We start from the raw sequence: 22,239 nt of genomic DNA, 5'->3' as shown, positions 1-22,239 counted from the left end.
CCCCTTTGGATTACTACATTTGTATCTTTGGGGTAAATACCCAGTAGTGCAATTGCTGGGTCACAGGGTAGCTCTAGTTTTCAACTTTTTGAGGAACCTCCATACTGTTTTCCAGAGTGGCTAAGTGTATTTCTTTTTTGAGTGGCTGACTGTACCTTTTCATCCCCATGCGGGGCTGTCCTCTCTGGGTGCATCTGCCCTGCCATTTTCCTATATATCTTCCCACTGTTGGCCTGTACATTGGCAAACACATTCTTTTCCTCCTTCATACACACTGGCTTTCTACCTTTAAAAGGGAACTCCAAACTCCAGGCTGTGTTCAGAAGACATGCTCAGTGACTATGAACAAACTGTGCAGCTACCAGGAAGGGAGGGAGGAAGGAAGGAAGAAAAAAGGCAGTACAATTGTTTATTTACACTGGCAACACCCTCAAAACAGTAATATTAAGACCACATTGGAAGAACACTGGCTCTGCCACCAGGAACAAGGGGTTTATGGTACATAGCACAGCGCTTCATTGTAGGTTTCCTTTAGACGGTCACATCTACCTCCTGAAATTTGATTAGACCTTTCCATGATAGACACAGGGCAATATGCCCGGGCCGGCTTTTTGCTGAATTTGAGTCCCTTATTCAACTCTCTTAGGAATATCCCCATGGGCCCTCTCTCTGTTTAAGATTTCGTTTTTGTTTTTAGATTTTATTTTTAAAGATTTTATTTATTTGACAGAGACACAGAGAGGGAACACAAGCAGGGGGCACGGGAGAGGGAGAAGCAGGCTTCCCGCGGAGCAGGGAGCCTGATGCGGGGCTGGATCCCAGGACCCTGGGATCATGACCTGAGCTGAAGGCAGATGATTAATGACTGTGCCACCCAGGCACCCCTATTTATTTATTTTGAGAGGGAGAATCCCAAGCAGACTCCATGCCGAACATAGAGCCCAATGCGGGGCTTGATCTCAAAACTGTGAGATCATGATCTGAGCTGAAACCAAGAATTGGACACTCAACTGACTAAACCACCCAGGGGCCCCTGTTTTTTTGTTTTGTTTTTTAAGATTTTGTTTTTTAAGTAATTGCTACCCCCAAGGTGGGGCTCACTCACAACCCTGAGATCAAAAGTCACATGCTCTACGGACTGCGCCGGCCAGGCGTGCCCTCCACACCTCCTCTTCCACTAGCAGAGTGAGGGCGAGGCTATCGGGAGCCCCGCTAACTTAAACGCCCAAACCCAGAGAGCAAGGCAGGGCAACTGGCAGCTTCCGTGTACGCCTCACCCAGTCACTCATTAGGTGCTGCGGCAGGAAAGTCTTTGTTCTCCATTTTTAAATATGAAAATCAAACAAGATCCGGTAGCTTGCGGTCCCAGCTGGGCCGTGTGAAGAACGCTTGAACGTGCTGCGCTACAGCTTGTCCCACGACTGGCTCTAGTTCTCGGGTGGAAGCATTACTTAGTTGCTGGATACTTGGGAACTTCTGAAGCAGAAGGGGAGCTTTAACTTTTCCAACTCCTGGGATCTGTTGCACAGTTCGAAGGAGGGATAGCTCAGGGATCTGAGCCCGTTTCTTACTGAGGAAAGGGTTCTTACTGGGCTCTTTGGTTTGTTCTTGAACCTAAACCAATGGTAAAGGGAAAGCACATGAGCGCCCTCTAGAGGACTGGCAGTTCTCTTAAAAATTTATGGAAATTTAGTTTTGCCTTTTCCATCTGGTCCAGCTTGACTTACCACTACAAATATTTTCATACACCATGAATACAATTTTTCAGGCATCAGCAAAATTACTGAAAGATGAACCATATGAGTACACAGAGGACTAAGAGAACGATTTATTAAAACTTGGATTTTCAGAATGCTTAGGATAAAGCAACACAAACATACTGAGGAATTCAAACATGTTCCTGTGGCCCACTAAGAAACAATTCAGTTGTATGGGATTAAATTTTTTTTTTTAAGATTTTATTTATTTGAGAGAGAGCGAGAGAGTGAGCAAGCACGCGCACACAAGCAGGGGGGAGGGGCAAAGGGAGAAGCAGACTCCTCGATGAGCAGGGAACCCAATGTGGGACTTGATCCCAGTACCCTGGGATCATGACCTGAGTGGAGGGCAGACACTTAACTGACTGAGCCACCCAGGCACCCAGTATGGAATTAAATTAAAACTAAACTGGACCTGCTTGGTACAGGACCTGGATACAGCTTGCCTATCAAAGGAGAAACCCAGTTTTCAGTTAGTGGTGGATATAGGAAGGTAGATGATAGACAACATTACATCAGGAGAAGTTAGGAACAATGAAGCAAGGGACGCCACGGAGAAGGAAGAGTGATCTATGAACAACATGGGGCTGCTTGCATTTTTCAATTTGATTCTCAATCCTAGCTACACATCAAAAGGGAAATTTAAAATCAACAACACAACATAAATTGACGCTTAAGGCCCTATCCTGACATTCTGATTTTTAATTGGTCTGAGGTAAGGCTCATGTATCGCTGTTTTTAAAAGTTCCTCAGGAAATTCTAAAGCACAGCCAAGATGAATAATCAGTGAAGACAATGGAGAATCAGGTTTTTGTTTTTTGGGTTTGTTTTTTTTTTTTTTCATTCAAAAAAGGATCATCTGCGGGGTGTCTGGGTGGCTCAGCTGGTTAAGTGTCTGCCTTCGGCTCAGGTCATGATCCCAGAGTCCTGGGATTGAGCCCCACGTCGGGCTCCCTGCTCAGCAGTCTGTTTCTCTCTCCCTCTGCCCGCTTGTGCCCTCTCTCTCTCTCTCTCAAATAAATAAATAAATAAATAAATAAATAAATAAATAAATAAATAAATAAATAAGGATCACCTGCTTTGGACTGCAGCTGACCACAGATAAGTGAGTAATACTGTAGACAGGACTGATGGATTGCAACTGTAGCAAGGGCAGCAGCAGGAGTGAAAGATCCAGGAAGGTCAGGTGAGAGTCTGTAAGGCAGGGCTCCTGCAGAGGAGTAGCAATCAGTACTTACCAACTGGATGATAAGGCAGGACGCTTCCATCTGGCTGGCCACTGGAAGCAACACCATCCCAAGGTCCAGCACCGTAAACTTCTGTACAGCCGAGAAGTATTGTTCACTCATCTGCGTTTTCTCAACTATTACAATCCCTTGAAGATTACTGGACTTCAAAGGAAGAAAAAAAAAACAGTAAACCATTTTGTAACAAAACTACCTTCCAGTTTAAGAAAGCTATCAGTCCAAGAATGCTAAGGATGGCCAATGGTTGTATATAAATTATTCCAGAGGATGGAGGAGGTGGCAGATGGAAGTCAATTTTCCGTTTCAGTGTCTTCAATTCAGTACTTACATTTCTAACCCGAACAAGCCTCTTCCTGTAGCAATTTCCAGCCACCAAATCAGCTTCCGTGACATAAAGAATGCAAGATCTGCTTGACAAGTAAAAATCTACCGGTGTCAGGCCATCCTCAAAACCGATTTTAATTTTCCCTTAGAACACAGACAAGAAAAAGGAGTTCCGTGAGCTCTGTGTGAAAGGCGACAGTAGGTAGCACGTTTTGAAAAAGCTTAGAAGAGGGCTTATGCAAAAGGCAGCCCACCGACCTTGCATCCCCTGCACGAGCTGCGACCCGCGCCACTTCTCGTTGGCCACAACATGCCCAAAAGGCACGTGCATGGGGCCGGTGCCTTCAGCAGGGTTCCTGGCCATCGGCGGCCTCGATCTAATAAGGAAAACAGAAGACGGCATTTGAGCAGGCTCTCCCGCACACCGCCCCAGGCTCCCCTCGAAGTCGGGGCCTCTCTGGCAGGAACCCGCTTGCAGTGTCTTTAAAAGACTGAATTATTTGCCAAAGTCGAAGACCCAGGAGATTCCCGTCCCGGTAGCCGCGTCCCTCATTTTCGTCACCTGCTGGCTCCTGGTACCCCCGCTCGGTCTGCCCCACAGCTGCTCAGTCCGGTCCGGAGCCAGCCCGAACCCCACCTGGGCCCCAGCCAGAAGATCCTGAGCTTTCACCGGCGGCGCGCCACTTCCGGTTTCCCTCTGGTGCGCTTGCCAGTTTTTCATCCTGCCCGCCCTCCACCTCCCACGGCGCTAGATAGGCTATAGCGTCAGAGATCGACGCCTGAGCTGGCCAATAAGAGAACGGACTACGCACTGCTTCCGCCCCGGAGGAATTTGAATGGGGGACCGCTGGTTGCCAAGAGCGACGGGTGCGGAGTAACCTTAGCTCTGATTGGTCGAAGCGAAAGCGGAGCTAATGGAAGACGAGGTTGTTGCGAAGTGCATTCCGTAGAAAAAGCGTCTGGGGCTAAGACAACGGGAGGGTGGCTCAGGTTCTAGGGAGTGTTCTTCGCCTGGGAGGAAATCTGCACGTCGGTCCAGCCCTGGTTCGGCCACTCCCCGCGCAAGGATGCTCCAGGGGTTTCGCAGGGGCCGCAAGAGCCAGTTTGTAAGTAGATCCGGGGGGCCAGGAGTTAAACGGGAGGGGGTTGGGATTTGGCCTGAGGTTGAGGCCAGGTGGCAGCACAAAAGGCAGTTATTTTCCACTCGAGAAGCCCTGATTTTTTTGTGTTCTAAAGCATCCTCTATCCCAGGGTCGGCCTCAGTGAGACAGGAGTCGCCTTGTCTCCCCTGCAACGTTTGCTCCGGTGTCGGGGAGCACTCCTGTCCGCACAAACCTACTCCACTGCTGAATAACCCCCAGTGGCAGGTCGTTCTTGAGTCCTCCCTCCGCTACCCACCGCGTAACCCCATCAGCCAAGCTCTATAGATTCTACCCACTAAATATAACCTGCAGCTGTTCCCGCCCCAACCCTGGCTTCCAGCATCTACCTGGCTGCTGCAGCAGCTCCCCACTGTTTATCTGCTTCCAGTCCTACCTTTCTCCTAGGATCGTTTTCCACATGGCAGCCAGGGGGATTCTTTTATTTTTTTAAAGATTTTATTTATTTATTTGACAGAGAGATACACAGCGAGAGAGGGAACACAAGCAGGGGGAGTGGGAGAGGGAGAAGCAGGCTTCCCACTGAGCTAGGAACCTGATGCGGGGCTCGATCCCAGGACCCTGAGATCATGACCTGAGCCGAAGGCAGACGCTTAACGACTTAGCCACCCAGGCGCTCCTTAAATTGGACATCTGATCGTGCTGCTGCGTTCCTTAAAACCCAGTGCCTCCAACACCCACACACTCCAGCCATTTCTTCTATTCGTTCAGGCCTTTGGTAGCCCTTCTGCCTGGAATGCTTCCTTCCAAACCTTATCATAGCCACCCTGTCACTGTAGGCGCCTACTCCCAATTTCATGCCTACCACTGCCTGATGAGCCTTTCCAGGGGCCAGTTTCGGTGGGTGTTCCTCACTAAGCCACAGGTTCTCCTTAGTCACGTATAAAAACTCTTAAATGGGAACAATCCCCACTCTTAACCCCAGCTCATTCTTCTAGCCTCTCCTTAGACGCTTCTATATTCCGGCAAACTGGAATACTTGTTAGTTCTAGAGCGCTGCCACTACTGTCTTGCTTCTTCCCGTTGTTCATGCTGTTCCCTCTTCCTAGAATGCTTTTCCATCTCATTTCCCACATGTGAGAGCAGTGGCCATCTTTGATGACCCAGTCTAAATGCCTCTGTGATTTTTTTTCCAGCGGGACATTAGAGGTTCCCTTGCTGGCCCCCAGACCTGGAGGAGCCCTTCCCTCCCTGTGCCATCCCAGAACCAAATTTGTCTTTACCTTTCCCTTGGCACTTTCCATAATTCTGTGTTATGTGATAAGTACTTGGGTGTTTTCCCTCCATACTCTATTGCCTTGTCGATGAAGACAAGGTTTCTTCATTGCAGTCTTGGTGTTTTGCCTCTAGTAGGTGTGAATAATGGCTAATGCCTAGAGAGTGGCTATACTCAGAAACTTCTGAATGACTGCCAGTTGCCTAAAGCCAGATTCTCTGATTTTCATTGTGTGTAGGAACTAGTTTTCGTTACTCTGCATCTTGGAGGTAAACTATCTAAAATCTTCATTAAGCTTCTACACAGTGTGGAGTAATGGGGGAAGTGCTTGAGTTACAGGGTTGATAAAGACAAGAAGGTTGCCTGCTCTTGGGAAGCTTCCATTCTGTAGGTGGGGTAGCATGTGAGGGAGTAGGGTCATTGGGGTGTTGCTGTGAGACTGGAGGTCCCAGAGAGTGACTCTGGGGGATGGTCCGGGAAGCCTCTCTGAGGAGGGAAGGATGAGAGGTTCCCCACAATGGGCAGCTGCAGTGGTGTTCCCTGGGTGGGCATACTTGCCTGGCCAGATAGGAATTGGGGATGGCAGGGGGAGGACTGGGTTCCTGGTGGGGTTAGATCCCTGGGTGGCCAGTGCAGGTGTCCCCTTTCAGGCTCCAAGCAGGGTGGTGACAAGACCCAGGTGATCCCATACACCAGTGACGCTGCTGGGTTTCATTTGTGCAGAAACACATCATCCATGGCCTTCTACCTGCAGCCAGCATCGCACCAAAGCCAGCTGTGCCCCGCACACCTCCTCCCCGCAGCCCCAACCCTTCTCCAGAGAGACCAAGGTGAGTCTCAGGTGAACAGGCCATTAGATTCACGTCCTTCGAAATGCTTATCATGGTTCCATAATGAAGCACTTAATATGGTTTCTCTGTGGGATAACGATCTGTCCCTTTCAGGTGTGTGGAGTTTGCCCATTTCATAATTGAAGGCGATTAGTAGTTTTTCAGATATAAAGCATTAAAGCCCAAGTATATAGGTTCGTAGTATGTTGAAAGGAATTTGAATTATGCACATAATTTTCTTTTGAAATACAAGTCTGCCTTTTAAAAGAGCTGATTTTGGGGAAGGAAGGAAGAAGGATGTTCACTCTCCAGGGCCTGGGATTCCCCCATCTTCCGATGCTCCCAACATCAGAGATAGCGTAAGAATCCTACAGCCATTTGCTTCCGTTTCCTCCTTCCCATCCTTCGTGTTACTGTTGCCCCTTCTAATTCCATATGTTATAAATCCCACAATATATTGTTATTATTTTTGCCTTTAACAGTCTTTTCTTAAACCAGTTTTATTGGGGTATGATGGACTTAACAATAAACTGTACATACTTGAAACACATCATGTTGTGACATGTGTTTACATCCATGAAACCATCACTACAATCGAGATAATAAACATACCCATCATCCCCTCAGGTTTCCTTCTGGACTTATAACAGTCCTCGGCTTGGAATAAACACGAATAAACGGCTCTTCTTGTTAGCAACATGGTACTTAAGGAAAAAACAAACACTAAAAATATTTCAAAGTGTTTTTTCTCAGGAGGCACACCATATTCCTTTGTAATTCCTACCCCCTGTCCTTCTCTCCTCCTTCCCATTCCTCTGCCCAATCCACCCTCACCCCCATCTCCTGGCCACCTGATCTGCTTTCTGTCACATTAGATTAGTCTGCATTTTCTAGAATTTTATACAGGTGGGATTATACACAATAATTATACCGGCTTCTTTGATTCAGCATAATTATTTTGAGATTCATCCATACTGTTGTGAAAGTCAGTAATTCATCCTTTTTATTGCTGAGTTGTGTTCCATCATATGAATAATGAATATGTTACAATTTGTTTCTCCTTTTACCTGTGGATGGATATTTGAGTTTTTTTCAGGCTTTATTATTTTAAAAACAAAGCTGCTGTGAACATTTGTGCACAAATCTTTGTTTTCTACACACACTTTTGTTTTTCTCGGATAAATACCTAGGAGTGGAATAGGTGGGTCATATATACTAGGTGTATAAATATACAGTTAAGTAAGCGTCAAACTATTTTCCAAAGTTTTTATTTATGTTCTGACCAACATTGTATGAGTTCCAGTTGCTTCACATCCTCACCAACACTTGATTTGGTCAGTAGTGTGTGTGTGTGGGGGGGGGTGTTAAGATTTTATTTATTTGAGAGAGAGAATGAGATAGAGAGAGAGCATGAGAGGGGGGAGGGTCAGAGGGAGAAGCAGACTCAGCCCGATGTGGGACTCGATCCCGGGACTCCAGGATCATGACCTGAGCTGAAGGCAGTCGCTTAACCGACTGAGCCACCCAGGCGCCCATGTGTGTGGTTTTATAATTTTAGTTGACAGTAGTTGTAACTCATACTGCCTGTTGATAGGATTTCAGAAGTGGTGACAGTGTGTAGGTAACAATGTATAGACCTTGTCTGGTGAATCTCCATTTTCCTTATGCTTTCTGGACGACCATATACTGATTTGGTGTGGCCCATTCCTTATTCCTTTGGCCCAGGCAGCCCCTGTTGTGCCTGGAGTCCATGTGCACATCAGAAATTCCCAACTCCTTCCTTGTAGATTTCTGGATCTCTCTACCCAAGGGGTCGTATTTCTTGAGGCTCACTCCACGGATGTGCTTATGAATGTAAACTTTGGACATTCTAAGAGTAGTAGTGTAGTGGTATCTCATTGTGGTTTTATTTTACATTTCTTTAATACCTAAGTTTGTTGAGCATCTTTTGTGCTTATTTACCATTTGTATATCTTCTTTGCTGAAGTGTCTATTCAAATCTTGTGCTCACTTTTAAAAATTGGGTTGTTTGTGTTCCTATTACTGTATTTTGAGAGCTCTTTATATATTCTGGATACAAGTCCTTTATCAAATATGAGATCTGCAAATATTTTCTCCCTGTGTGTGGCTTGTCTTTTCATTCTCTTAACAGTGTATTTCAAAGAGCAGAAGTTTTAAATTTTTATGAAGTTCATCATACCCATTTTTTTCTTTTACAGATCATTATTTCAGCATCATATCTAAGAAATCTTTGCCTGACCCAAGGCCACGAAGATTTTCTCCTATATTTTCTTCTACAAGTTTTATAGTTTGGGGCTTTACATTGAGGTCTATGATCCAATTTGAGTTTATTTTTGAATATGGCGTGGGAGGCACAGATTCAAGCTCATTTTTTTGTTTATGGATATCCAGTTGTTCCAGGACCATTTGTTGAAAAGGCTGTGTTGTATTAGTTACCTATTATCGTGTAACAAATTACACCAAAACTTAGTGGCTTAAAGCATAAAACAGTCGCATTTTTTTATCCCATGTCTCATGATGCTTTTTTTTTTAAATTATTTCCTCTTTGTGTTTCATTTTGGCTATTTTCTCTTGTTTTGCCTTCGGTTTCACTAGTGTTTTCTTCTGCAATGAGTAATCTGCTGTCTGTCCCATACAGTGTAATTTTCAACTCCCAAAGCTCAAGTCTTTTTTAATAATCTCTCGTGTTTCTACTCAGCTTTTTGAGTGTATGGAATACAGTTATAACTGTCTTAATGTCCTTCTCTGCTAATTCTAACATATGCATTCAGTTCTGAGTGGGTTTCTGTTGATTCTTCTCATCATTTTGGGTCGTGGTTTTCTATAATTTTGCATGCCTGGTTATCTTGGATTGCATACTAGACACTGTTGTAAGGGTCACCTTGTTGTGTGCTGGGTATTTTTGTATTCCTACAAATCTTCTGGAATTTTGTTCTGGGATGCAGTTAAGTTACTTGGAACCAATTTGATCTTTTAGGTCTTGTTTTTATGATTTGTTAGATACATCTGAAGCAGTGCTCAATCCTGGGCTAATTACTCCCCACTACTGAGGCAAGACCTTTCTGAGGACTGTACTCAATGTCCTGTAGATTATAATTTTTTCCCATCTGTCTGGTGGGTACAGGCATTGTCCCCAACCGTGTGTAAGCACCTGGAACTGATCCTCTAATTTTTGTGGATGGTTCTTCCCCCAGCCTTGGATAGTTTCCTCACATTCATGCACTGAGGAATGTTTTGCTGAACACCCAGGGGGCCGTCTGCAGATTTCGAGAGCTCTCTCTGTTCAGCTCTCTCCTTTCCAGTCCTCTGTCCTGCAAATTCTGTCCGCTCTGCTGTTCCTGGACGCTCAGCTCCGTCTCCACAGCTCAGGAGGTCCGCCTGGCTCCACTTCAGCTCTTCCTCCCTGTGCCGTGACCTGGAAATTCTCTCAGGCAGTAAGCTGACACAGTTGCAAATCTTTTGTTTGGTTTTGCTTTTTCAAGAGGGAGGGTAAATCCATTACTCTGTCTTCCCGGTATTATAGTTTTGAATAATTTGCAAGTGTTTTTAAAATGCCCTTTAAAATCTTTTGTATCTTTTTTGGGGGCACCTGGGTGGTGCAGTTGGCTAAGTGTCTGGCTCTTGGTTTCAGCTCAGGTCCTGATTTCAGGGTCGTGAGATCCTGGGTCAGGCTCTGCGCTCAGCATAGAGTCTGCTTGAGAGTCTCTCTCCCTCTGCCCCTCCCACTTGTGGGTTCTCTCTCTCTCTCTCTCTCTCTCTCTCTCTCTCTCTCTCTCGATAAAATAAATAAATAAATATATATCTTTAAAAAAATAATTTAAAAATAAAATCTTTTATATTTTTTTATGTCTCCCTTTATTGCCCCCCATTCTGATCTTTCATTTTAAAAGGAAACTACTTGAATATAGACTGCCTAGATTAGGGACCTGGACCCATCTCCTATTAGCTAGGAAATCTTGGACAAGTCATTTATGTTTTAGGAAAAAATGGAGATGACAGTAATATCCATTCATTCAGTTGGTGTGATGATGAAATGAGGCACATTAACAGATGGTGGGCACATAGTAGCTACGCACTAAATATGGAACAGAAGGTCACCCTTCAGTAACTCTCGTGTCCTGTTGTTCAGCCTTCAGCTTGCCGGTTTGTGTCTCACCTTCTCCCTGGCATGTTTTTGTCCCTAGATCTGCTCTGGCTGCAGTCATCCTAACAACAACACTGACCGGCCGGACCGTTGCCATTCCTCAGCCTCGCCAGAGATCCCTGTCTGAGAGTGACACAACCTACGTTGAAAAGGACAGTTTCATCGAACCCTATGCCACCACCTCCGAGCTGAGGCTTCAGTAAGGACTGTATCGCTGGCTCTGCTGCTTCTCTGATGGAGGAGCCCCAGCTCATGTGTGCTTATGTGCGCATGCGTGTGCGTGTGTGTGTGGTTAGGACTGGAGCTTAGGACTCAGGTTTCTATCACCAGGGTCAAAGGGACACTGTCCTGGGACATTGATTGCTTTTGACTCGTATCAGAATTTTCTCTAGAGCGGCTCTTGTGAGATTTTGGCTCGTTGAAAGCGCTGGTTTTCATGGCCGCGCAGAGCCAGAGAATTCAGGGCTGCCTTCAGCCCCTCACAGGACTCCCCTGCCCACAAGCTAGATGCGCGAGCTGTCACCCACCACTTCTTGTGTGGCCCCTCTCTGAGCATCCATACTGATTTCACCTTCACTGGCACCTATCCTATAGCCTTCTCTCTTCTTTAACAACATTTCCTCTGTTGCTTGAGCTGGGCGAGAGCTGACGTCGGGCTGGGCAGTCAGGAAGGGTTTCCTCCTCAGGAAGAGAGCATTGAGAGCAGAGCTGAGGAAGGTACAAGGAGTGCCTGGGAATGGCTCAGGGGCTTGCAGGAGATGGTCAGTGTGGGGCTCGGAGAAGAGGGAGCATGACACAAGGACACATGTGAGCAGCTGAAGGAAGATGTTTGTGGCTGGGGGCACTTGGGTGAGGTGGGCAGTCATTCAAGATGGCCTGGAGAAGTGGGCAGGGGCCAGCCTAGTGATGCCTTTGGTGTCCTGTTCTGAGGCTTGGTCCTCCCCACCCCCTCCCCCTAGGAACACCAGGAAGACACTGAGGGCTTTAAGGGCTTATGGGGTGGGGTTGGGTGTATACATGACCAGATTTGCCTTTTATCTGTCATGTTTATTCAATTTTGTTTTTTTGAGGGTTTTTTTTTTGCATACCTTTTTATCAGTCTTTGTAGTTTCTGACATTATTGTGAAATCTAGAAAGGCCTTCCCTATTCTATGAATGCTTGCTTATTTCCTTCTAGGACATGTTAATGTTTTTGGTGTTCACATTTTAATCTTGACTTCATTTTGAGATGTTTGAATATAGCCTGTTTTCCTCCTGGTAAGAATTTCACTTCAGCTGGATTAGAACTTAAAGATGAGGAAATGATCTTAAACTTAACTAGAAAGAATGAGCAGATAAGACCACCAGAGGAAATCTGGAAAGGGAGCATTTTGACTCAGGGGGAGAGCTGGATTAGCCACTTCATATTTAAAACGAGTAGTTGAAGTAGCGAAAACAGTAGGACCTGTTACATAGAGAAGTGTATGTGGATGCCTTCAGGGGACCTGGGGTTTGCATGCATGGTGGCTGTTTCATAAAGGCCGCCTCACAGAGCAAAGGGGAAGGAAAGGATTCAAGTATAGTGATTAGCAGTAGTAGGAAAAAAAAAACCAGCTTTGAGCCTTCCCTAGTTCATATACCAAATAGATTCCTATTAAATGAAAGGATTAATCTGTACATACACATAAATAAGACCAGGAAATCCTATAGCCACTCTTATCAAACCTCTCAGAGGGAGATGCCTGCAATGCCCTTCTAAGCTAAGAATTTAGAAGGTTAAAAAAAAGTTGGGTTTTTTTTTTTTTAAATCCTCTGTATGTTAAAAAAATTTATATAGCCACAATGGAATTAATAGAATAGGAAAAATACTTACAGTAAATACAGTTTTGAACTTTGTAGATAAAAAGGTTAATTTCAAATTGACATAGACATACTAGAAGCAAAGTAGATCAGTAGACAATTAACATGAATAGACAGTTCACCACAGAGGAATTAGGACTTGCACACAAATATATGGAAATATATTATTTCAGTAAGAAATGCAGATTTATACAGTAAGATTTAAGTTCTTTTGCCAAGTTTTGGAAAATTGTTACTAACGTGGTCACAGGTTGGGGAGTTGATTGGTGAAATGATTTTGTGCAGTATGCCTGTAGACCCCCAAAATAGCCACACCATTTGACTCAGTTGACTGCACAGTTAATTTGATTCATAAGATGGATCCTAAATACAGAAGAGATTATTTGCACGTAGATGTTCATAACAGAGGTATTTGTAACAGTGACAATTGAGGGAAGAAACCTAAGTACATAAAAATGGCTGCCTAAACTGGTGTATCGACTTGGGTCCCACCTTTTACGTTTTGACTTTAAAAATATGTTACCAATTAGGCAAATTGTGTAGGTATGCAGTGATAGGAACTAGGAAAACCTACATAAGAGGCTAGAAAGAAATGCTAAGTGTACAAGGAGATGGGATCGTGGATGACTTAATCCTTTAGCTTCTGTATGTTTGGTAAGGTGGTTATAATAATTTGATGGTGGGGCATCTAATACACGTGAAGTATTCAGTGGCTTGCTTATTTATTTTGCTCCCAACCTTCTAATGCAGACCAAATTGGCAGCATGAGACAGGAAGAAGATCTTCTTTGCCGTCCTTTGACATGCTGGGCTACAGGGAGGAGGACACTGAGGCACAGCTGTCCTCGAGCAGCGGGGAGTCGGCAGATGCCAGCGCTCGCAAAGCGGAGGGAGGTCTCAGTGACGCTGTGTATGCCATGCCCCACAGAAATCAGGTGCCGCTCACATTCCAGAATGTCTTCTGCACCCTCTTAACTTACCGTAAATTGTGTAGAGTGCATCAGTAAGGATTTTCTTTTCTCTCTTCTGCCTTTGGTGGCTCTTCTCTGGGGGCTGATTTTCTGAACAAGGGCAGTCTCATTTTTTTATCTGGTCAGGCCACAGATTTCTTTATTGTTATTTATTTCTTTATTGTTCAAAGACAGGGCCTTCAGAGACAAAGATAAACATCTTCACATTCTTAATTTAGATTTCCTGCCAGTGCTAAGGAAACCTGCTCTTTCCTTTGGCCCCCAGAGCTACTTTTCCTGTCACTTTTCCAGTATCAACAAGTATGTTGCAGCCTTTCTTCAAATTCATGCCCGGGAAGAGGAATATCGTCATTCCTCATGGTAGTAGAGGACATTCTTTGAGTGCTTACCGTACAGGAGTCTCTGTTTCAAGCTCTTACACGCAGTTAGCCCCCACTGCCTCGGTGAGGTAGGTTGCATTGACGGCCCCGTCACACGGGAGGGACCGGGGGACAGAGAGGTTGATGGAGCCCGCTCCTGCACCACTGCCCGAGCTGCTCTGGTTTCAACTCTGTGCTCCCAGGGTTCAGGAAACTAGATAGTGCTGTTTCTTTAATGGCAAAAGACAGCACCATAATTTTTTTTCTTTTCTCTCTTTTACCATCACTATAACATGTGTTACTCATAGTGACGATATTATAGATTTGCAACATCAAATGATATTCAGAGTGATTATATTTCTATTGAGTGCCCCCCCACTATATTGAAACATATGTTCGGTGGTCCTAGGGAGCTTAGTTTGAGGAGTCCTTCTGTGAAGTAACCATCACTTTCTAACACATGCAGACTGTAACATGCAGAGTGAGGTTTCTCTACAGCAAGGAGGCTGGAGCAGGCAGGTGGCGGCCGAGCCCAGAGCAGGTTCTGCCACAGGCTCAGGGGAAGTCCCTCTGTCCCTCAGTCTGCATACTTTCTGGCTAGTATTTTGCACTGAGGTTACAGACAGAGTTGTTTATCACTCAACTGTTTTGGAAGTAAAGCTTGCTACCCCATTTCCCATAGAAGAAAGAGATTAAAGTAACCTAAACTACCTCCTTTGTCATTAGCAGGATACATATTTTATTTTGTAGGCATGTCTGTCATGGTGGCTTCAGGACCCATGTGCAGTTGGGAAATTTTGTTTTAGTTTAAGATGTGAAAAGTAGAGCAAGACAACTAGCAACATCAAGGGTTGGTGAGGTTACTGCCTAATGCCGGTGGGTGTGTGAGCTGGTACCACCACTTTGGAAAACTGTCTGACATTTCAGTTTATATTAAAGCTGAATGTCTATATTTTCTATAACCCAGCAAGAAAACAAATGGAAAAGTAGAAAGTAATATACCGCATTAGTATTCTCATTCTCAAGATGAGCAAGTATTGACAGCTTATCTTTTCTTGTTTCAGATTTTTTTAAAAGAAATGAAATTATAGTTAGGGTTGAAATCTTCTTTGTCTCCCTCCCTGGAAGGTCATCTGCTCTTGGATTTGGAATACATTCTAGAAGTCTGTGTTTTTATTCTTTTACCACAAATAAGTGTCAGCAAACAAATACAGCACAATTTTTTTTTTTAAAGATTTTATTTAGAGAGTGAGAAACAGCATGAGAGGGGAGAGGGTCAGAGGGAGAAGCAGGCTCCCCGCTGAGCTTTGAGCCTGATGTGGGACTTGATCCTGGGACTCCGGGATCATGACCTGAGCGAAGGCAGTCGCCCAACCAACTGAGCCACCCAGGTGCCCCTACAATTTTTTTTTTTTTTAATTGTAAATAGGTCATCATAGTGAACCAGTCATTCCACCTCTTGGCTTTTTTCACTCAGCATTGCAGTTTTGAGATGAATCCACGTTACCTTTTTTCCTATGCCCCTACCGATGAACATTTGGATTGTTTCCTCGCACATTTGGTCCATGCACTTATGTGTGCTGGGTCACAGCAGATGTTGCCAGATTGTTCTCCAAAGCAGTTTTTGTCCTTTTGCCTTCCCACCAGCAGCGTATGCATGCCAGTCACCCCATTTCTGTTCATCCCAACCAATAGGAACGCTGTCCCTATACAACCCAGGAGCCAGAGGTGGACTTTTAGGAACTGATTGCAAATTGGAAGGACTCATCAGAGTCTGTACCTTGTCCTGGCCAGTTGCAGCTGGCATGAATGAAAGGGCCCTTTAAGCTGGAAAGGGATTTCATTTTACCCCAGTCTTACCATTAGGTTTTTGGGAGTGGGGGTGGGGAGAGGGCTCCAGGGGTGACACAAGAGGCGCAAGAAGGCACATTGACATTTTCTGAGCATTTAATACAGGCTAGGCAGCTTATATGTACCATCTCATTTACTTCACACCCTCAGGGTTAAGTGTGTGAAGAAACAGGGTAAGTGACTTGCCCAAGGTTGTTACCCAACCAACCATCCAGGGGCAGAGGCAGGATTCAGACCAGAGCGACCAAGTTTCTCTGTTTAGAATTAAAATTTGTGTTTATCGTCCTTTTGCCTATTGAGACTATTTCTTAGACTGGCCAAATATTCTCAAATTGAAATGATTAAAGTGTATACCTTCGGGGAAAATGGGTGTGTAGAGCCTGCAAGAATGCTGTTTAATCACTCGATGGCACCAGCTCTGAAGGAGATACTGCCTGGGGGGTACATTTAATATCAAAAAGTAAACTTGCCTTCTCTGTGTTTACTATAGACATTCTTTAATCTGAGGTAAATAATTTATAATTTTAACCTTTAAACAATTTTCAAAACTAGAAAGATAAGGAAACAGAGCTACCCAAATCAGGCGATTTGGACTTAAATCTATACCTCATGCCTCTCTCTGTGTTTCAGGGTAGTTGGGCAAACATCTTCATGTGAAGTGTGCACCCGCTCAGAAATGGCCTAACATGGAAAGCAAGTCTTGTTTTCAGCCGCTTTCTTATTGGTGCCACCCAAAAGTAAGGCTGGAGGGGAAGTGGGGGGTGTGAATTTGTGGTCAGTTCACGCTATGCTGGCGTCCAGTGGACAGAACAGTGCCATGGGCATTCAGAGACCTGGGTTCAAGTCCCCACTTCTCGACTTCCCAGTCGTATGGCTTGGGTGAGTCAGATAACCTCTCTGCACCCAGAAAGGACTGTGTTAGGGAGGACACTCTGGGTAGGTTGGTAATTCAACATACAGTGATTGAGCATGCAGTGAGGACCTGGCATTGTGCTGGGTGCTGGAGAAGCTGTGTAAGACAGAGTCCGCAGTCACATGATCACCAGTTAGTCGATCACAGTTACAACAAATGTTACAAAGGAAAAGTATAGGGTGGCGTGAGACCATGTCGGCGGGGGACATAACCTTTCTGAAGGGACTGCAGAGAGAGACAGCAAAGGGACGGGAAGGAGCTCTGGCCCTCTTGCTTTTCCCTTTGAGGTCACTTGATTCTTCTGCCTGACACCTGAGTAGGGTCGTTCGTTATCCTGAGTTCAGTAACTTCACCAGAATTCACTGCGGTGTGTATTATTATCTGTCCTTTTTTCCAGAAATTTAGTTTGTTATTTAATTCTGCAGACACAGGTTTTCATATCCTTTTTTTGTTTTCAGGGAACATTTCCTTCCCTATTTTGTTTTATCATTGACTAAGCTTATCTATTTGTTTTATTCTCCTTTGGGAACATGAGTTATACATTTGTCAGCTGTCCTTTGTCTTCCATGTCTGTTCTATTTTCTGTAATCACTTGTCCCTCTTTTTTCTTTGCAGTGTCACTTTCTCTGATTTGCTCTGTGTACCCTCCTCATCTCTGTCACTGTGTTACTGCTTCTAGTATAGCTTTTACCTTCTCTGTATTGGTTTCATTTTACCTTTTGGTTTTTAGTTTTACCAATTTATTTTCCACATCTTTTCTTGCCTTGTCACTTTTCTTGGTCTTCTGTATCTCTTCTTTGGGTTCTTGATGTCAGTCTGTGCTGTCCTTCATTTCTTGGAGAGAATAGAAGCTGGATTCTGGACAGTAAAGGTGGGCTGTCCATTGGTGTCTCCCTTTAGCTTCTCCTTCCCTCACTTCGGCCACGTGGGGATGACTGTACCCTCGCTCTCATTGCACCCGTCAGAACATTACTGTGGACCTTTATAACCGTGAGGCTTTGTGGTTTTTCAAGCATCTGCATGCCAGAAGTCTCAGGAGGTTTGGCAGCTTTTGGCTTCTCTTTCCATTCCAAATTTTGTTGATTTGGTAACTGTTTTCTGCCCATTGACTAAGTTTTCTTTTTTTCTTTTTTCCCCCCATTCTGTTGATTGCTTTCAGTAGATTTTAAGGGCAGAGAGTGTAGTGTAAATGCCTTGTTACTATTTTTGAATAGCATTCATGAGCAGAATCTTCTCGAAGCTCTCCTTATTCTTATTCTTGCTAATGTGTTTGTGGCTTTGCAGAGCATCTTGTCATAAAGTGCCACACGTTTGCTCACTTGCCCATGTATTCATCCAACCACCTGCCAACAAACTGGTATTTGAGTGTCTGCCATGTGCTTGGATGGAGACCCATGCAGGGGTAAACCAGTCCTCTCTAGAATCTTCTGGAGGCCAAGAAATAGTGGACATTCTTTTGCTACTCTTTAGGATTAGGAATGTCCCCTTTCTGTCTCCCTAGTTTTCAATTTCTTTAAATTTTTCTTTTCATTACACAGGTAATGCATGACTATGTGTTTCTTATAAAAGCTCTGGATAGTGCACGGAAAGCACAAGCTTGTCCTGAAACCTGCCGTTCCTGTTCCAGTCCTCCTCTTTCCAGGAGAAGCCTCTGTGATCACTTTGATATCTGTGTTGGGTTTTTTTTTTTGGCTGCAGATATGGAATAAACAAACATAAGGTTTAAATAGTAGACCTTAAACTCTCTGACCTAACAAAGTTAAAAGGCAGGAGATTCTAATATTGTTTCAGCTGCCTATCAAAGGCTGCTGCCTGAGATCCCCTTGGCCTCCTCCTCTTCATGGTCACCAGTGGGTGCAGCCGCTCCTGATCCCAAAGCAGAAAGGAAGAAGTGGCACAAGGGCCTTCTCATTATGCTGCTCTGTATTTATTAGGGAGAACATTTTTTTCTGGAAGTCTCCCAGCAGAGTCTCATTGGTCATATGGCCACCCCTTGACTGGTCACTGGCCAAGGGGAAGGAGATTCCCATGGGTCATACCCTGGGGCAGAGTCCATGTGCACCAAACAAAATCAGGAATCTCTTAGCAAGGGAGAAAAGAGGGCACCGATTACTGAGCAGACGATGTAGCGGTGCCTGCCGTGGCATGTCTCCTGCAGTCTCTGCATTTGCATGTCCATGTCCAGGTGCAGATAGAAATACCCCCGTCAGTCTTTGTGCATGGAGATTATTGACTCTGCTCCACCAGTACTAGCACCTCTGCAGGAACCTCACCCCCACTGGTCGCAGTAGAAGGCCAGGATAGCAAGGAGGGCACCAAGTGGTCCCTCCAGCCAATGTGCAGAAGCCACCAAGAGAGTGAGCTCTGCCATCTTCCAGTGTGGGGTCTCCTTCATGCAGCAGGTGAGGAAACACGGATCCCCAAACCCTTAGTCAAGCATGGTGTTGGACCTCCGGAGGTCCTTCTACCTTGCACGTCAGAACAGCCCCTTTCAGAGTTAGTTCTTGTGAGCGCTTGACTGGCTCAGTTGGTAGAGCATATAACTCTTGATCCACGGTTGTGAGTTTGAGCCCCGCGTTGGGCACGGAGCCTACTTAAAAACAAAAACAAAACAAAACCACCAGAAAACCGGAGTTAGTTCTTGGTTCACTGCAAATTCTTACCACACTCTTGACTTTACCCCAAGATGGAGCTAGCTGGACCCTCCTGTTGCTCCACCTCTGATAACATACAATGTATCTGGGGTGGGGTTCTTACCTTAGCATCATTGATGTGAGGAGAGGCATCCGGGAAGGTGGCCACGCCCCATGGGCTGGGCCCTGTGTCATTCGGGTTAATCTCTGCTGGAGGCCAAGGAATAGTGGACTACACCCAGGTAGTTGGTCTCCCAGCTGCCAAACTCTTGAAGCTATAAGAATCCGCACTTGCAAGGCGCCTGGGTGGCTCAGTCGTTAAGCGGCTGCCTTGGGCTCAGGTCATGATCTCAGCGTCCTGGGATCGAGCCCCACATCAGGCTCCCCGCTCAGCGGGAAGCCTGCTTCTCCCTCTCCCACTCCCCCTGCTTGTGTTCCCTCTCTCTCTGTCTCTGTCAAATAAATAAAATCTTAAAAAAAAAAAAAAAAAAAGATTCCATACTTGCAGCTTCCTAGCTGTGTTGGCAGGTTTTTTCCTCCAAGTAATAGAAGGCTTCTGACATCGCTGATCACTAGTGCATGTTTTTGAACTTTATATGCGTGAAATCCCAGAACATGTGTTCCTTTGCATCCAACCACATTGTTAGGTGTGTACAGGTTTAAAACTGTATCTTCCTGGTAAATTGAATATTTTGTCACTATAAAGTGAACCTTTTTATATCTAAGAATGTGTTTGGCTTTAACATCTATTTTGTATGACATTTTCCATGTTTCTTCTGTTTGATGGTTGTATGACCTGTTTTTTTTCCATCCTTTAATTTCAGCCTTTCTCTGTCCTCATGTTTATCTGTGTCTTGTAAAGAGCATATCATTTTTTAAAACAAGTTCACTGAGATACAATTCACATACCACACTACTCCTCCATTTATCACTGCAGCATATAGTTTTTTGTAAACCGGGTTTGACAAACTTTTCCTTTGTCTTTTTACTGAAGCATTTGGTCCTTTTATATTTAAGGTGTATGTGGGTATATTTGAGTTTAACATTGTCATCTTTAGTTTTTCTATCTCTCCCCTTAGTTCTTTTTTTTTTTTTTTGGCCTTTCTTTGAATTGATGATTTTTTCAGTTTGATTTCTTTCCCTCTACTAGGTTGCAAATTATACCTTTCTTCCCCACCTAAAATTACCCTAAGTATTATAGCATGTACACGTTCCTCTCTCAAATCTGGGGTGCTAGACCACCCAGGAAGAGTGTGAAGGAGCCTGGCACAGGTGCTGCAGGCACGTGCGGACAGGCCATTCCTAGCACCTCTGACGTCAGCGCTGCGGCCGGTTTGGCCTGCTTCTTCCTTCCATTTCTTCTTCAGGTTTTGTTTGAATCACCAAGGTAATTTTTATATTCAGAAGTATCTGGCAGTTTAAAAAATGTTTTAAATTCAAACTTTTAAATTAGAGAGGTTTTTAAGATATGGTCACAGATTCTTTAGGCTTATTAATCGGTGTATTAACTATACACAGAGGTATATCGACCATAAATGTGCAGGTCAGTGAAATTTTATAAATTGGCTACCATTCAGATTAAAAAGAAAAATGACATTACCAGTACCCCAGAAGGTTCCCTTCGTGACGGAGAAGAGGTCACTGCTTCCCCAGAGTTCACCACTGCCCCGACTCCCAGAGCTGATCAGCTCTTGGAGAATCACCTTAGTTTTGCCTACTCTGAAAACGCTGTGATTTTAGTCAGGACAGCCTGTATTGTTTGGAGCGTTTGAGGGTCTTCAGTTGTCGTGTGCCGTGGTGCTTGGTTCACTGTCCAGGCTGACAGTAGCCTGCTGTGCAGCACTACCATTTGGGGACTTCCTCGTTTTCCTGATGCTGTGTATTGGCTTGTTTTGTCTGGCGCTCTTTGAACAGGGAGCTGGGAAGCGCCATGTGTATATGGATGTATTTCCAGTGGGCCCATACGGCGCCTAGACACCAGTGTGTGGCACAGGTACAATCTAGGGCCCTATATGGGGGTCAGCCTTCACCCTCGGAGACTAGCAGAGAGGGCGGTATTTGAGGCCCCTTAACACTTTCCCATTTCCTTGATGGGAGTCACTTAATAGATCTCTGACAGGGTGAACCAGGCAGTTGGTTACCAGGAGATAAGAGTGGAGAAGTCATTTTTTCTTCCTTCAGAAGCTAAGTAGAGTGGGAGACCTGTGCGCCCTCCTGGGCGGGGTTACCCTGGAGCCCTGTTCCCAGAGCCCGGTGGGCCTAACAGCCTTAGCTCTCGGCTTGGAAACGCCCCTTCTGGTGGACATCTTGCCAGTCAGTGCTGCCACTTCTCTTGTCAGCCTTGGGAATGGCCCTCCCTTTGCCCACAGCACAGCAAGGCCCGGCTTATCACATGAGCAAGACTTCACTTAAGAGTCAGGATAGCAGAAGGGACAGCAGCCCAGAGAGTGCCAGTCATGGCTTCTTGTATAAGACCTGGTTCACTGCTCTTCCCCTCAGACAGCCTCTGCCCCAGTGGGACTGTCTCAGGCTCCTCACGGGGAGGTCTGTAAGGACCAGCTCTGCAGCCCTGCCACCATTCAGGGTACCTACGTAGGACACCCTCACAGGACAGTGGCGGGGAGGGTTCTGTTCCCTCAGGAAACAACATTTACACAACTCACACAGACAGCAAACTTAGCAGACCTGACAGGCCTCGAGCCCACACAGTGACCTGGATGAGGCTTCTCCCAGAGCAGCTCGGCAGTTCTTGGCCCACGTAGTGATGGCTAACATGGCATCAGTACCCAGCTAGAATGGTTCTGGGTGCTGTCCTGAGTAGGCTAGATGCAGCTCCCTTTCCTGGGCTCGTCCCTGGCAGGAGTGAGGAAGGCAGGTGGTCCAGGTGACATGGGTGGGACGCAGAGTTCTCCTTGGCCTAAGCATAGCTTGGACAGCATTGCCTTTGCTACCAGGCTTTTCCGGAGGGACCTGAG

The 22,239-nt window shown here is 45.3% G+C and overlaps 2 protein-coding genes across 2 annotated transcripts in view; one reads left to right on the top strand and one right to left on the bottom strand.

Annotated features, from left to right (window-relative positions):
• Positions 1 to 395: 395 nt before the first annotated feature.
• Positions 396 to 4,005, bottom strand: FAAP24 (FA core complex associated protein 24). Its single transcript, XM_028123673.2, has 5 exons — positions 3,891 to 4,005; positions 3,587 to 3,705; positions 3,333 to 3,472; positions 2,996 to 3,148; positions 396 to 1,614 (listed from the first exon to the last, which is right to left on the bottom strand). The coding sequence occupies exons 2-5, from the start codon at positions 3,690 to 3,692 to the stop codon at positions 1,339 to 1,341; spliced, it is 675 nt and encodes a 224-aa protein (XP_027979474.1). The 5' UTR covers positions 3,693 to 3,705; positions 3,891 to 4,005; the 3' UTR covers positions 396 to 1,338.
• A 306-nt stretch (positions 4,006 to 4,311) lies between these two features.
• The window catches only part of CEP89 (centrosomal protein 89), a 73,232-nt gene continuing 55,304 nt past the window's right edge, over positions 4,312 to 22,239 (top strand). Inside the window, exons 1-4 of the mRNA XM_028123685.1 lie at positions 4,312 to 4,434; positions 6,428 to 6,534; positions 10,740 to 10,898; positions 13,289 to 13,472. Of these exons, the coding sequence (XP_027979486.1) occupies positions 4,396 to 4,434; positions 6,428 to 6,534; positions 10,740 to 10,898; positions 13,289 to 13,472 (489 nt within the window). The 5' untranslated portion in view covers positions 4,312 to 4,395. The remainder of the gene's footprint in view (positions 4,435 to 6,427; positions 6,535 to 10,739; positions 10,899 to 13,288; positions 13,473 to 22,239) is intronic.

This window comes from Eumetopias jubatus, unplaced genomic scaffold (assembly GCF_037043125.1).
Source record: "Eumetopias jubatus isolate StellerSeaLion01/CBP00866 unplaced genomic scaffold, mEumJub1_p1.0 scaffold_10, whole genome shotgun sequence".
In the NCBI taxonomy this organism is placed as follows: domain Eukaryota; kingdom Metazoa; phylum Chordata; class Mammalia; order Carnivora; family Otariidae; genus Eumetopias; species Eumetopias jubatus.
Note: the sequence above shows the minus strand (reverse complement) of the source record. Positions and strands in the feature narration are given on the sequence as shown.

Coding starts and splice junctions, on each gene's coding strand:
- FAAP24 (XM_028123673.2), bottom strand. CDS start 3,692: ATGGCCAGGAACCCTGCTGAAGGCACCGGCCCCATGCACGTGCCTTTT. Junction 3,149..3,332: donor GGCTTGTTCGGGTTAGAAAT/GTAAGTACTGAA, acceptor CTTCCTTTGAAG/TCCAGTAATCTTCAAGGGAT. Junction 1,615..2,995: donor CCTGCCTTATCATCCAGTTG/GTAAGTACTGAT, acceptor CCATTGGTTTAG/GTTCAAGAACAAACCAAAGA.